General features: G+C 47.4%; 3 protein-coding genes across 3 annotated transcripts; 1 reads left to right on the top strand and 2 right to left on the bottom strand.

The window, feature by feature from the left end:
* The first annotated feature begins 3475 nt into the window (after nt 1–3475).
* Nucleotides 3476–4550, top strand: LOC111071645 (serine protease persephone-like). The gene is made up of 3 exons (XM_022363096.2): nt 3476–3832; nt 3931–4123; nt 4189–4550. Exons 1-3 carry the CDS (start codon nt 3476–3478, stop codon nt 4548–4550), a joined length of 912 nt encoding a protein of 303 aa, XP_022218788.2.
* Nucleotides 4551–8007: 3457 nt separating this feature from the next.
* LOC111071630 (polyamine-modulated factor 1-binding protein 1-like) lies at nt 8008–9484 on the bottom strand. Its single transcript, XM_041596220.1, has 4 exons — nt 9330–9484; nt 8889–9265; nt 8615–8824; nt 8008–8556 (listed from the first exon to the last, which is right to left on the bottom strand). Exons 1-4 carry the CDS (start codon nt 9426–9428, stop codon nt 8013–8015), a joined length of 1230 nt encoding a protein of 409 aa, XP_041452154.1. The 5' UTR covers nt 9429–9484; the 3' UTR covers nt 8008–8012.
* LOC121403791 lies at nt 9467–10279 on the bottom strand. The gene is made up of 5 exons (XM_041596176.1): nt 10188–10279; nt 10086–10129; nt 9819–10014; nt 9563–9766; nt 9467–9507 (listed from the first exon to the last, which is right to left on the bottom strand). Exons 1-5 carry the CDS (start codon nt 10222–10224, stop codon nt 9467–9469), a joined length of 522 nt encoding a protein of 173 aa, XP_041452110.1. The 5' UTR covers nt 10225–10279.
* Nucleotides 10280–13664: the final 3385 nt, after the last annotated feature.

Raw genomic sequence — 13664 nt, 5'->3', positions numbered from 1 at the left:
TAAAAAGAAATAAATAAATAATAATAATTAACAAATAAATAAATGAAAAGTGAACGGCTTTTCATGCAACAAAACCAATCCTCAAAATTGGATCTCAAAAAATTGGCCAGGGCAACAACAAATAGTGAATTCATCAGAATAGCTGTGGCAGCCCGATTTTGTTATAGATAAGTCTCTGTTAACTCAACCTCACTGTACGTGGGCACTATGCACTGCAGTGCAGTTCAAAAAGTCAGTTTTCACTCGTGATTCATTCGGTGAATACCTCATGGCATGTCCTAAGCCTGCGGTGAAACTCTAGATGAAATTTGTTTGGGCATATCCGCTTTTCACACTCGTGAAACTTCATATGAATTTTTCACTGCATTTTCTGGTGATTTTACCAATGGCTTGTACGTACATATAAGCCAAGAGTAAAATCACTCGGGACACTTCCGAAAATGTCCTATATGATTTCCGTGAGACTTCTCATGAAATTTAAAGGAATTTCACGGAAAATTGTATATGTGAAAGCCACCTAAAAATTTCTTCAAACACTTCATTGAAATAAAATTAAATATATTTATTTTAGACAGATTTTCTAGATTTTTTGTTGATTAAATTATTTTTAATATTCTGTAGGGACTTCAGAATAATACTATCCACTGACTTGATCGGGTTAATAAGCAGCAATGCTCCTGAAATTATATAAAAAATAAACAAAGTGTTTCCGGATACTAAATAAAAAAAAAACAACCCTATTAGGAGACCTACACATTCATAATTTTATTTAGTCTTACCTTTGAGCATAAAATATAGTCCGGCGCGGGACTTTAAACATTTTTGGCCGCAAATTCCGTCCAGGTTGTACTCCTGGACTACTGTGTCGTCCAGAACACTTTTGAGGCACCTAGATAATGGGTCCTTCTCCAGCAGCTTTAAACGGGACCATATGGCTAGAATGTTCTAGATTTAACTAACAACGAAACCTGTAATCACTGAATCCACGACTTCATAAAACACTAAAAAAAATACTTTAAAATTGAAGAAACATCTAACTAGACGCTCAACTAAAAAAATCACAGCCGCTCGCAACAAAAGAGTACACCAATTAATCGGTTTTTCCCACCCCTTTGCCACAGTTTCTTTCTTCCACCAAAAAATTGCATTTGACTCTAGCAGAATATAATGTTGAGAAGGAGACGAAATTAGCGTGAGTAGAAGCGGGAGTCGAATGCAGGTACAGAATACTAGAAATATGAGAGAGAAGGAAATCTATGGATATCTAAGAAAGAGATTCTTACGTGTCCGCTTCGATCTGCAGCAGTTGAGGCTGGACAGAATTTCATGTTGACGTCGACGTCGCTGCCACAAAGGCAACGTCGAGCCCGAAAAATGTTTCCCATGACACTTTCATGCCCTGACCACCAGAACTGCAGGGATGGGCACTAGTTCGGAAGTGGTGATATAACCACTCCCCAACAGATCACAAGTACTTAACGGACTAGCCCTATGCAATGTTCTTCTTCGTATTCATTTTTATCCGCAAAGTCCCAAGGCATGTCCTATAAACATTAATTATTAATTTATTTTGATTTCTAATGCAAATCTTTAAATTTACTTTTCAGCAGTAATTTATTTATTGATTTATTGATTATGCTCATTCCTCAACTGTTCTTCAGCTGATCCAGTCTGTGCCCTGGCATCAACATATAAATGTATAATTTAGATGTATGTTGTTCGTGTCCGAGCACTTGTTGGTTTTTCTGCATATTTCTTCATTAGTTTCTTCTGGAGTTTGCATAGCACCGTTCGCTCTACATTGTTCAGTTTATGTTCATTGCCTTATCTTTGTTTTAATAATTTTATTGTTGAATATTAACTTTTTCACTTATTTTTCACTGGAACTCATAAAACGCGTCTCACCAAGTGCAGCCGAAAGCAATTGAACATTCCAGCCAGCGTTCGCATCTACTACTCCGGACTCCGGAGCAGCAAGAGCCATACAAATCAGCGTTTGAAAATGCTTCGCTACTCCGTAGTATTTGGTTTTGCTCTCGCTTCCGCTCTCACTTCGCACAGAGCCGAAGCAGAGCCATACCCAAAAAACGATAAGGTATTTGCTCTGCTCTGCTTGTAGTTTTTCCACGTCATACGCTTCAGCAATAGCAACAGCAGAAAGTGAAATTATATGCTCCGCGTAGCCGAGGCGACAGCTGAAAACTGAGAGCGAGATGAGAGCAGAGAAACTGAAATTTTTTCATTTACTACGGCTCTCATGTGTTTTTTTGTTTTTGCAATAATTCTGCGATCGCTTTTTTTTATCGCTGCACCGTGATAAAATATTGTTTTCATTTGTATACCCTTACTCGAAGTGTTAAGGGGTATATTGTATTTGTGGTAAAAGTGGATGTGTGTAACGCACAGAAGGAGTCGTTTCCGACCCCATAAAGTAATATAATCACATATTCTTGATCAGCATCAATAGCCGAGTCGATATGGCCATGTCTGTCTGTCCGTCCGTCCCGATGAGCGGCTAGTTCTCAGAAACTATTGGAGCTAGAGCTACACAATTTTGTATCCGGACTCATGTGATATTATTACACTGCTACAAGTGTATTTCAAAATTTCGCACACTGAGCACTCTGTAGAATCTACATTGTAGATGTAAAATATATACATGGTAGATGCAAAATCTACATTGTAGCAATAATATGTAATATATTAAATATTTTGAAATTCTACATAAATCATAATCTGACATATTTATATACTGACTGGGTATAAAAGTAGAGACGCGTCCACAGAGACGAGCTCCCAATGATGTGCCCTGAACAAAAGAACACACAATACATTTCTCCGGTGCGGACTCTACTATCCTCTCCGTTGTTACACCACCCACTTTTGCCCCAACAGATTTTCATTCCCAATTCCTTATATATTTTTGCATGCTTCCAGGAACTAAGCAGATATAAGATTCAGGGCTTATCCGGCTGCGGAGAGATGTTCAGACAACAGGTCGCCCTGCTGCTAGGGGGCCTCTTCCTGCTCGGCAGTTGTGGCCTGAACACAGCAGACAACGGTATGTCCGCCACAATCTGTGCCCATTCTGTGGCAGACACTGTACAGTAGCTCCTTCTCGTTACAGAAGGCGATGAATGCATGGTGAAGGAGAACTTGCCGGGGATCTGCCGCGCCTCGTCCGCCTGCGAGCACTTCGTCGACGGGTACATTAGGTCGGGCATACTCTCCATCGACGAAGTCCGCAGCTGCGGATTTAGCTCGCGCGAGGAGCTTGTCTGCTGTCCCACGAAGCCCTGGTCCCCCAATGAGTAAGCCAATTAGCCTCCTGAGTGCCAAGTGATGTTGCATCTGATATCTCCGACTTATCCCATCCAACAGTCCAATCTCAAAAGCACCTGCACCTTCACCTGCTCTTGCACCTTCAACCACAAGTCCAAATGACACGATCACAGAGCAGAGCCCGACGGGCACAATGTCCAGGGTCCGGCCAGCCGTCTCGAAGGCCCCAATCACGCGTGTCGATGGGCCCACAGAGCGGCCATCGCTGGTGGCCTGCAGGAAGATACGAAGCGAAAGAATGCAGAATAGGCTGGTTCCGAACATCCTGATGGGGACCCCCGTCAATGACGGCGTCTATCCGTACATGGTGGCCATTGCAACAAGCAGCTTCGGCTCAAAACCTGCATTCAGCTGCGGCGGCTCCCTGATCTCGAGTAGGTTCGTCCTCAGCGCTGCCCACTGCTTTAGAAACACGGAAGTGCCAACGTTCGTGCGCCTTGGCACCGTGAACCTCGTGAATCCCACAAAGCGATATCAGGACATCGGCGTGGTATGTACCCCTACCCCCCAACTACCTCCACACCTGCCACCGTGCGTCGCATCCTCACATCGATGTACATACATATGTTTGTTGGTTTGTTTTTGCAGAGAAACTATAGCACCCATCCGGACTACGTTCCCCGCAGAAAGTACAACGACATCGCCCTCCTGGAGCTGGAGAGGGAGGCTAACATTGCCGCACACAGCAACATCTATCCGGTGTGCCTGCACACAGATCCCTGGGATCTGCCAGTCAGCTCCAAGCTCTTTGTGGCCGGCTGGGGAGTCACGAACGTGCACAGTGAGTAGTGCCCCCAGAAATGAATGAATCAATGAATGAATACTCACTCGGCTCCCCCTGCACAGATCGATCCATGTCCGATGTCCTCCTGCGTGCGTCACTTGATCTGGTGCCGCGGGACAAGTGCAACGAGTCGTATGCCGTGCATCCAACCGCCATCTATTCCCTGAATCGCGGTGTGATCGACTCGCTGATATGCGCGGGGGACACCAAGCAGCATAAGGCCGATTCCTGCCAGGGCGACTCCGGCGGCCCGCTCATCTTGAACATCCACGGGGAGGAAAATCAGTACGCCATAGTGGGCATCATATCGTCTGGGTTCGGCTGTGCCACCAACACGCCGGCACTCTATACTCGAGTCGCCTCGTTCCTGGATTACATTGAGAGCATTGTCTGGCCGGAAAATGTCCTGGGCACGGGGATATGAGCCAATAAATTCAAAAACCACCGAATATGTTCGATTAGTTTGTATGTTCCCACTCAATAAAAACAGTTTAATTTAAACAACGAAAACAATTTCAGGCACGCACGACAAGCGTTGAATATTGCAATTTCGGCTTGGGAAATATTTTTAGCTGACATTCCGAAAAGAGAGCAAAGAGAATGGTCAGCTGTAGTCCTGTCCTTGGGTAATTGATTCATGATAATTGTTCAGGGCAGCAGCGCTGTTAACATCGCAGAGTTAACAGTCGGTTGACGGTGTTGCTAACAGCGCACTGTTAGCTCGCTCTCTCGCGCTGCTCAGTCACGATCCACTCGACTCTGCACCGCTGGCGCTAGCATTAAGCTGCCAAAATATGTACATAGTTAGCTAGTCTCCTTCTACCCCCCGTACGGTGTGACTGCGCTATAGCAGACTCGTTCCACCCCCCGAACCAACCTTGTCGCGTCATACACAAATGTCTAACATCGAAGCACCCTCCCGACTACTTTATTGGGAACCAAGGTAAGGTCTTTGGGAACTTTCCAGCGATCATCCATGCACCCTCCTGCAGAACACTAATCAATTGATAATATTTAAGTGGATGCGGCAGGACTTGTTGGTGGGGCTCTTAGAGTGCTGCTCCTTTCATGCACATACATATGTACATCTTATGGAGCACCCTGGGCGGGACAGTCGGTTGACCTTTTCGTAAATGTCTTAAAGACATCTTCATTTCAGTGACCCTCAGCAATCTTCTGCCTTTTAATTGCCTGCTGGCCCCAGGCCAGGTCAGTCCCCGTTTCCGTCTCTGTGTCTGTGTCGGTTTCAATTCCAGTCCAACCCTCGCAGCAGACCGGCATTCATTTGAACCGGCCATTTCATTAACTGGCCCAAGGCGAACCGAAAACGCTGTGGCGATTAGTTCACAGTCATAACACACGGCCGAACCGCAGCGACTCCAACCCTCCCCTCAAGCTCCTCTCCCACTCCCACTCCCACGACCAGGACCACCCCCACTGCCCACTGCAGTGGAATGGACTGCAGCCCCCACTCCGAAGCAGATTCCTATTCGGACCCCTCCATCGACACCGCCTGACTGACTGTCCGCTACCTACCCCCACCCCGCCAAGAGTCCCAATTCCACCACCTCCCGCCCCACTAAACTATAAAATTTTATGACTTTCTACAGGCCAGCGGCCATCAACAGGAGCCACACACACACACAAGATTCGGCTACACTGAACGGAAAAAGGAAATAATTGAAATGCAGAATAAAAACAGTTTAAAGATTATTGATTCAATTGTTTGGTTGTTTTAAGCAAAACATTGTGATAATTATACACAATATAAAAATGGCTACTCGTTTTGGAATTTAAATAATTTCTTTAGTAGAACTCAGGCATGACATTGGTCCCATTTCCGAACATTTCAATCAACATTTGACGCTTTCCTAATTCAAGGAAATTTAATATCTTCCACAGATTTTTCTGGACTTAAATATCTATCGGCCATTCGGCATGCGAATACACTGATCCATTATTCTTTCTTAATTGCTTTCGCTTAGCTTTGGGCATTGATTTCGCTCCATCCTAAACCTAAGCTTCCCTGATTGTACCAAATATTTTTGCCAGTGTACTGGCGAATACACGCACGCACACAGACATGTCGGAGGAGGGCACGCTCAATTGGTTTCTGGTTTTTTCCATGTTTGCAGGTAGTTTAGGCTGCAGCACTCCGCCCCCCCCACTACCGCATAGTGGGGCCCCCATGCCTGTCGACCCTCCCAAATTGCGCAAAATGTTAACAAGCAATTGAGCAGACAAACAAACAACTGTTGAAGCTGTCCGGGGGGGGAGTGCCGTGGTGGTGCTTGGGTGGTGCTGCGTTGATTAGTTTAACGCGTCCAACGTAGCGGAAAGTTGCGACGTCTGCTCATTAAATTGAACCAGCCTTATTAGTCGGAATGTGTCCTTGCTGTGGCTTAAACCAGACCCCATTCCCACTCCCACTCCCACTCTCATTTCGCATCTCAATTCCCATCTCCCCCTCCCTCACCATCCATGGCATTCTCAACGCTATAAAATGTAATTTTATATCGAGCAAAGCTACTTCATCTGCAGTTCTCCGCCAGTGCCGTGCCATGCCGTGTGTGCGGTTTTTATGGCCCGCAAACGATCCAATACAGCCGTGCACAGGCTATGGCGAACATTGGCTATTATGTGGAAGTCTGCTTGAAGTCCAATCAGAGCTATAGGAAGAGCCACCAGAAGGAAGGCAGCAGCCAGCCTTGGCTGCCTTTGTAGCCTACCATTTTGCTTACATTTTTATACTCAATTGATTTAATTTGAGGAATAAATTAAAAGAGTTTTCCCCATGCAGAATCAATAAAAAGAAGGTTCTGATGAATAAAGAGTACAAAATTCCCTTTACCCACACACCCACAGCTCTTTTGCGGGGTAAGCATCACTTTTAAATCCTGATACCTTCGTTGTATCAAAGGGTATCCAAAGTACTGTGGGTGGAGAGGGAGGGGGGGTTACAGACTCTATGTGTAGGCGTGAGGCAGAGCCAAGTTTAACTTTCAATATTGACACATGGCAGAAGTTTGGCTCCGTTTACCCAGCCGCTGGCGCATAATAACTGTCAAAAATCTTTCAAATTTTAATCAACTTTATTTTTGGTGCCACGCACACACACACACACGCACACACAAACGGCACACACACACGTCTCCTCGCTTTTCCAGTGCCTGGGAAAAGTTTGCTGGCTTCTTTTTCCTTGGCCAAACAAACACACATATGAACATTAATGTAAATGTGCGGCAAAGGCAACAGCAAAGGCAAAGGCAAATTCAAAGGCTGCCGATGCCGATGTCGATGTCTTACCATCCTTCCCCCATCTCTGTCTGTTTGCCGGCAAGCCAAAAGTATTAAAAACGCATTTAATTAAGTTGAAACTGTGGGCTGAGTGAGGCCGAGGCCTTGACGGAGTGGCAAACGGAGGCAACGCAATTAACCAAGTCTTGCCAGATAATCCCTATGACAGAATCTAGGTATTAACTTTGAACTCACCTCAGAAGTCAATCGATAAAACGACAGAACGGTATGTCTATATGTGTACATTCTGCAGAGGTATATATATAATAATATAATACCAAAGAAACCTTCAGGTTTCAAAGGCACTGCTTGATCACTTGCTTGAAGGGATAAACGAACTGCTTGCCTTAGAAGCAGATAAAGCATTAAGATCAAATGTAAAGAGAAACGAACAAAACCTTCAGGTTACAGCGGCACTGCTTGAACCGAAAATGAACTGCTTGCCTTAGCGGCTCACTGCTTGATCAAATGTAAAGGGAAACGAACGAAACCTTCAGGTTTCACCGGCACACTGAACGTGGTTCAGGTTCTGTTGCTTGCTCATTTAAAAGTATCTTCAGTAATTCCTCGCAACAGTACGGTAGCAAATTCATTTATTGATAAAATGGAGAACAAGCGAAAAAGAAAAGGCATCGAATAGAGTGGACGACTGTTGTGGTGCGAACATTGGGCTCCTTAGTCGGGAAATCTCCAGATCTAGTTGAATATTCTTCTCGTGCTGCCTATCTCTGATTTGCAAGAGGCAATCGTTAAGCTCCGACATGTTGTTTGTGAACTCTGCCAGGCCCCCCTGCTGTCCGCAGACATGGCCTAGCTGCTGGTGCTGTTCCTGCTGCGAGTCCAGCTGCGAGTCCAGATCTGACTGTGTGTCCTCCTCGGTGCCTCCTTCCAAATCCAGTGGCTCAATCGTTTCGCGGCTGGCAGTATTGGTCTGCTTTAACACGTTGACTTCGTCGGTGCAGCTTGATATAAGGATGCGGTCGTGAATACCCTGCTCCCGCAACCTGACCATGAGCTGCTCGAATCCGAACAGCTCAGCCCGCACATGTTCCAGATCCGAGTGCAGCTGCTCTGCCCTTTGTTCCCGGGTGTCCACCTGCATTGCTGTGCTACTTAATTTCTCCTGCAGCTCGCTGAGGATTGGCAATCGAATTGTGAAATATGAAACAATTCAGTGGGGGGCCGCCTCACCTGATCTTCGTTTCCAGCTCATCGTTGCTCTTCTCTCCATCGTGCAAGTCCATGATATCCCGACGTCTCTGCAGTTCGAGTATTTGCGCCTGTACCTCCCCCAGCTGCACCTCCAGGCAGACTTTGTGCTCCCTGCTGCCTTCGAGCTCTCTCCGCGTCCGTAGCAGCGCCTCATCCGACTCCTGCACTTGGTGCTGCAGGTCTTCATTGCTGTTGGTTGAGAAGGCAAACATACATAAGTCCCACTCCATCAGCCCCGGGCTGCTCCACTCACAGGGACATCAGCTGTTCCATATAGGGCCTGATCGAGGCGATGCTGCTGTCCCTAGCCGTCAGAGGGGCTTTCCTGACTTCCAGCTGCCTTGCGCTTTCGATTCGTTGGGCCTCACTGCTCCGCAGTCTCTTGCTTAGCTCGTGCTTTGTCTGCTGGAAGTTCCGTTCCCCCACTTTGAGCCTGCCCCCGATGTTCGCCTTGAGCCTGTTCATTCTTTCGTTGTGATCCTTATTGATATGCAAGAGCCGGGCCTCCATGCGCTGCTGCTGGCTCCGCAGCCTGGCTAACTCTTGGTACAGGATGCTGTCGGGCGAATCCTGTTGGCCCACAGGTGCTACACTCTCTCCACCTATACTGATGCTCTCCATTTGGCGGCTCTGTGGATTTATATGGGAGAGGGCTGAGTCTCTCTCTCTCTCTCTGAGCAGAGAGCAGTCCTACCAGAAGATCCTTAAGCCTGACCATTAGCTGCTCCTTCTGATTGCACGCCTCGAGCTCGTCCCTGGCCCTGCGGATGGGCTCCACGTGATCGAAGAGCATCCCAAAGCCCGAATCGACGGCAGCCTGGCAACGAGCTTTCACATCTTTCGCTCTGTCGGCGGCTGTGAAACGAAAAGCACTGCAGTGTTCGGTGGTTTGGGGCAGGAACCGGATGGGCGGCCATGAAAACTCACACGAATTCGGGGGCACGCTGATCGGATCCTTATCCTTTTGCAGAACCAACTTATTGTCCGCGTCGAGGACTAGTGGCACAAGCTGGCAGGTGCCAAGCATCCTGGACTCCTGCGGACCCAAAGATTTCAATGCATCTAAAAAGTCAGACTGATGGCCTTGCAGCATCTGGTACTGTGTCTCGACGATCCGCAGGCGGGATTTTCCTTGGATTGCAGCAAAGTTGAATAAAAGTACGCGAGGGGGGGGTAAACTTACGTCTGCCGAGCTCCGGAGTGGCGGCTGTCAAGCGCTGCGCACCAAAGGTGTTCGTCTTTGGTTGGGGGATCTGCGATGGCAGCTTCCCTGGCTCTTCCATGCGCCTGTGGACAGACTCCGAACACTGCTCAGTGCCACAGAGCTTGTAAGTCGTACGCGATATCCCGGGCGGACTCGGCAAACTTTCATTCGAATCCTGGACAATATTTCGCATTAGTTTTGCCAGCATCCTGGCAGCCCTGGCAGCCTGCTACCAAAAGAACTCACCCTGAACTTATTCGCCGATGCTCTCAGCTTACTAGATTTATTGGCTGCAAAATATGGAGGAGCAGTGAAATGAGTTGCGACCAGCAGATCAGGGGCACTCACGTCGAGCATAGCCTGTGTTCGGGCACCTTGGGTCCATGGCGTGTGAGGTGTACTACAAATTTCAATGTATTTCCCTGCTCTGACAGCTAATGCCTCGGAATATCGTACTAGGATCAGGTTTTCAATTCAGAATTCCTCATCCACTCTAGAGTCTGTGGGCAAGTACGAATTGCGTTCCCATCAATAAATTGAATGCCTTTAAAGTTATCTGGTTACCTGAACTTGAGGCTCCAATAATCGATAAACCTTTGAGCTATCCCTGGGCCAGACTGTACTCTCCCATGCCCGTGCCCATGCCCACAACAAACCCAAATACCAAACCCAAGACAAGAGCAATTAGAATATGGCGTCTTGCAGGCGGTGACTCCACCTCCGCGAAGATGCCAAAAAATTTGATATATTGTCAACTATGTTTGCCCAGCGCAAGCCCATAGTCCAATCCCAATCCCAATCCCACACACTTTGTATCCCTGCAGCTGGGCTGTGAATCCACCTAGACGACGTCGCTGTCACTGTCGCCGTCGCTACTTTGTCTTGTGCATGCCAACAATAATTTTTGATTAAAGATGAATTTTTAATTTAATGTATCTCACAGATAGAGACGACGCAACCGTAGCCATGCCACAGCCATAGCCGGAGCCGTATCCGTATCCGTGGTCGTAGTCCAACGAAACGTAAACGAGACAAGGCAAAAGGCACGGCAAGGGGAGGACACAATGGAGGAGGAGAGCGCGGAGCTGGCCGGCGTCGTGGCTAAAAAACATCAGGGAAATGAGGGAAAAAACGCACGAAAAACGAAAATGTTTTTTAATCTCAACGGCAAACGGAAGCGGAAATCAAACGACCAGAACAGCGGCCGAGCGGTAGGCGGGGGAAACAGAGAACTTCAAGTGATGTAAGTGGTGGCATACGCGGTGCAGCAGAAGAAGGAGTACGACGGGATGGAGTGGGAGTGGGAGTGCTGGTGCGGCTGGGAGAGGAAGTCAACGACCAAAGTATCAAACAAAATTTTTAATGTCTTGACTGGGCCTCGGCCCACGCTCCACGCTCCACGGTCCCTTTTCCCGTTCCACGAGTCACCGTTTTGGTGTCTTATGCCTCGGCGCCCTGTTAAAAAGCCCGCGAAATTCACCCCCGAACCAGCCCCGCGCATCGCTCACCCCGCCCCCTGTAACTGCCCATCTTCATGGCACTCCCACTCCCCCTAACCACCACCCAAACCATCCGACAGGAAACGGCCTTTGATTTTTTCCGAAGTTTTTTAACTTTTTTTTGGACCATTTTCATTTTCTTTTTTTTTTTTGGCTTTTGCTTTTGGCTCATTAGGAATTTTTCTTCGCCAGTTTGTTGGAAAAGCGATAAAAATGTTTAAGGCAGCAGTGGTCCCTCCCCCTGTAGCTTAGGTTAGGCCACCCCCACCAGCCCCCCCGTGCAGCGCCTGCCAAATGGTGTTTAATGATTTATGAATAATCGCCATTTTGCATTTGAGTGATGACGATGGGCCAGCGCGGAGGGACTCGGCATGTTGTCTGTGGAGCCTTGAAGGGGGGGGTGGAGGGTGGGTGGGTGGATGGGTGACTGTGGGATGAGTGGGTAAGTCAGTCAGTCAACGCACCCAAAAGTCCATTTACACGTTTCGCTGGTAAAGGTGAAGGTGATGGCTCTTCCATTGAGCGAGTGGTGGGGGGTGTCTCACTTCCACGGGTGGTGGGTCGGTGGGTGGTTCGGACAGGCGTTATCAATGTTCCTGGGTGGTTTTTATACAAATTTTCATTTTCTTTTGATAATTTTTACATTTTTTTCGAGGGTTTTTTTTTTTGCTTTTTTCCTTTGCCTCATCGAAATTTTGTTGCTCATTTTCGTTGTTTTTACAATTTTCCACTTACGCGTTAAATATTTTTGACAAACAACACGCGCCTCTGCCACTGCGTCGCGGTGGGGGGAGTGGCGTGTCAGCCCTGACAGGGGAATGGGCTGGAGGGTGGAGGGTGGAGGAGGTGTGTCTGTGAAATGGATCGTTCGGCAATTAAGAATTTTCCCTAATTGAAAGTGCTGCTCAGTGGGAGTGAGTATTCAGTTGTTGGTTCGAGGCAGCAAAAAAAGCCACAAAAATGTTTTCTGGATCCTTGTGGAGTATTCCTTCTGCCACGGACTATCTTTCCGTTGAGCTCCGCTGATTTCTACTGCTCACCTTCGTTCCCACTATTCGTATGTTTATTTATTTTATTCATCATTTACCTGTTGATTATTTGGTTCTATTTATTTCACGGTTTATTTGTTGGTTTAATACTTATATAACTGTTCCCATATTTAAATCCCTTTAATTCTAGGTTCAACCCAGCTATGACCCTTCCTGGACTGAACACTGAGCTGACTGAGCTGCCTCTCGCATGCCACTCCCTCCTGCCTATCTGCCAGACTTCTTCAGCATCCCATTAAGGACACTTAGCCTAGCCCTCCCCTTTATCCCTTCCAACTGATACAGAAGGACAGATAAAGCGATCAATTCCGTTTGGAATCAAACTCAAACCGTACAAGTCGCCTGCCATTTGACTTTTGACAGTAACGGGTCTTAAGAGAGGAAACAACAACCGTAATAAAAGTATCAGCCCACACACATGCCACACACACATGACACACAGATATCCATACTTCCCCCTTCATGCACACCCACACGCACAGACACACACACACGCAGAGAGAGAGAGAGAGACAGAAACCCATTGAGAGGCATTTGCCTATCAAAAAGTTTTGATCTTTGATTGTCTGGGTTTGGCTTTTTAACTAATTTGCGACACCCTGCCCAACCCCCAGCCATTACAATGCTCTGCCACCTTACCACACACACGCACACGCACACATCATCCCCACCCGAACGACCCCTTCCCCTCGCTCTGTGCCAAAGTTAACCTCCTCCTTGAACGCAAAACGCGCTCAAACCGCATGCAAAACGCGTCACATGCAGTCACTGGGGAATTAACGCCCCATATACCCGCCCCTCACCCTCCCTGAACCACCACACGGGGCTCACAAATATTTTGCATACGTTCGTTTCGTTTAAGCCGCTGTAGCAATCACAATCCCCATCCAGCACTGTCCCGGCCCCCGCGTCCCTGTCCCAGCCCTCGTCCCAGTCCCTGGCTTTATTTGCGCAATATTTTTCTGATAATAACAAATTCGCGAATATGTTTATCTGCGTTTTCATTGCCATCTCCTGCCGTCTGTTTTCCACTGCCTTCTGCGCTTTTCCTTGCCTCCGTTGGCGTCTATTTTTTTTCGTTCTTTCCTTCTTTCTGCTGCTCTTGATAAAATGGAGCTTTGGCAGGGGTTTCGTTTGGATTTGTCCCGGGCTTCCTTAGCGCCCCGTCGGCGACTGCGACTCCACAGAGTGGGTCTCCCCCCCAGCGCCTTCCCGTTTGCTTTTCTTTTTTTAGCGTGCCACTAATTCCATTTGAGACGTAACGAAAACGAAAATGA

This window comes from Drosophila obscura, unplaced genomic scaffold, assembly GCF_018151105.1.
Source record: "Drosophila obscura isolate BZ-5 IFL unplaced genomic scaffold, ASM1815110v1 contig_97, whole genome shotgun sequence".
NCBI classification, from domain to species: domain Eukaryota; kingdom Metazoa; phylum Arthropoda; class Insecta; order Diptera; family Drosophilidae; genus Drosophila; species Drosophila obscura.
The sequence above is the reverse complement of the archived record's forward strand: the minus strand, read 5'-3'. Positions and strand labels throughout refer to the sequence as shown.

What these genes read in the sequence shown, in the direction of transcription:
- LOC121403791 (XM_041596176.1), bottom strand. Translation starts at nt 10,224, where the DNA reads ATGGACCCAAGGTGCCCGAACACAGGCTATGCTCGAC. An exon ending in GAACACAGGCTATGCTCGAC is followed by an intron (nt 10,130 to 10,187) that starts GTGAGTGCCCCT and finishes CATATTTTGCAG; the next exon opens with CCAATAAATCTAGTAAGCTG. An exon ending in CATCGGCGAATAAGTTCAGG is followed by an intron (nt 10,015 to 10,085) that starts GTGAGTTCTTTT and finishes AATATTGTCCAG; the next exon opens with GATTCGAATGAAAGTTTGCC.
- LOC111071645 (XM_022363096.2), top strand. Translation starts at nt 3,476, where the DNA reads ATGTCCAGGGTCCGGCCAGCCGTCTCGAAGGCCCCAATCACGCGTGTC. An exon ending in GATATCAGGACATCGGCGTG is followed by an intron (nt 3,833 to 3,930) that starts GTATGTACCCCT and finishes TTGTTTTTGCAG; the next exon opens with AGAAACTATAGCACCCATCC. An exon ending in GGGAGTCACGAACGTGCACA is followed by an intron (nt 4,124 to 4,188) that starts GTGAGTAGTGCC and finishes CCCCCTGCACAG; the next exon opens with ATCGATCCATGTCCGATGTC.
- LOC111071630 (XM_041596220.1), bottom strand. Translation starts at nt 9,428, where the DNA reads ATGCTCTTCGATCACGTGGAGCCCATCCGCAGGGCCAGGGACGAGCTC. An exon ending in ATGGAACAGCTGATGTCCCT is followed by an intron (nt 8,825 to 8,888) that starts GTGAGTGGAGCA and finishes CTCAACCAACAG; the next exon opens with CAATGAAGACCTGCAGCACC. An exon ending in GAGCTGGAAACGAAGATCAG is followed by an intron (nt 8,557 to 8,614) that starts GTGAGGCGGCCC and finishes GCCAATCCTCAG; the next exon opens with CGAGCTGCAGGAGAAATTAA.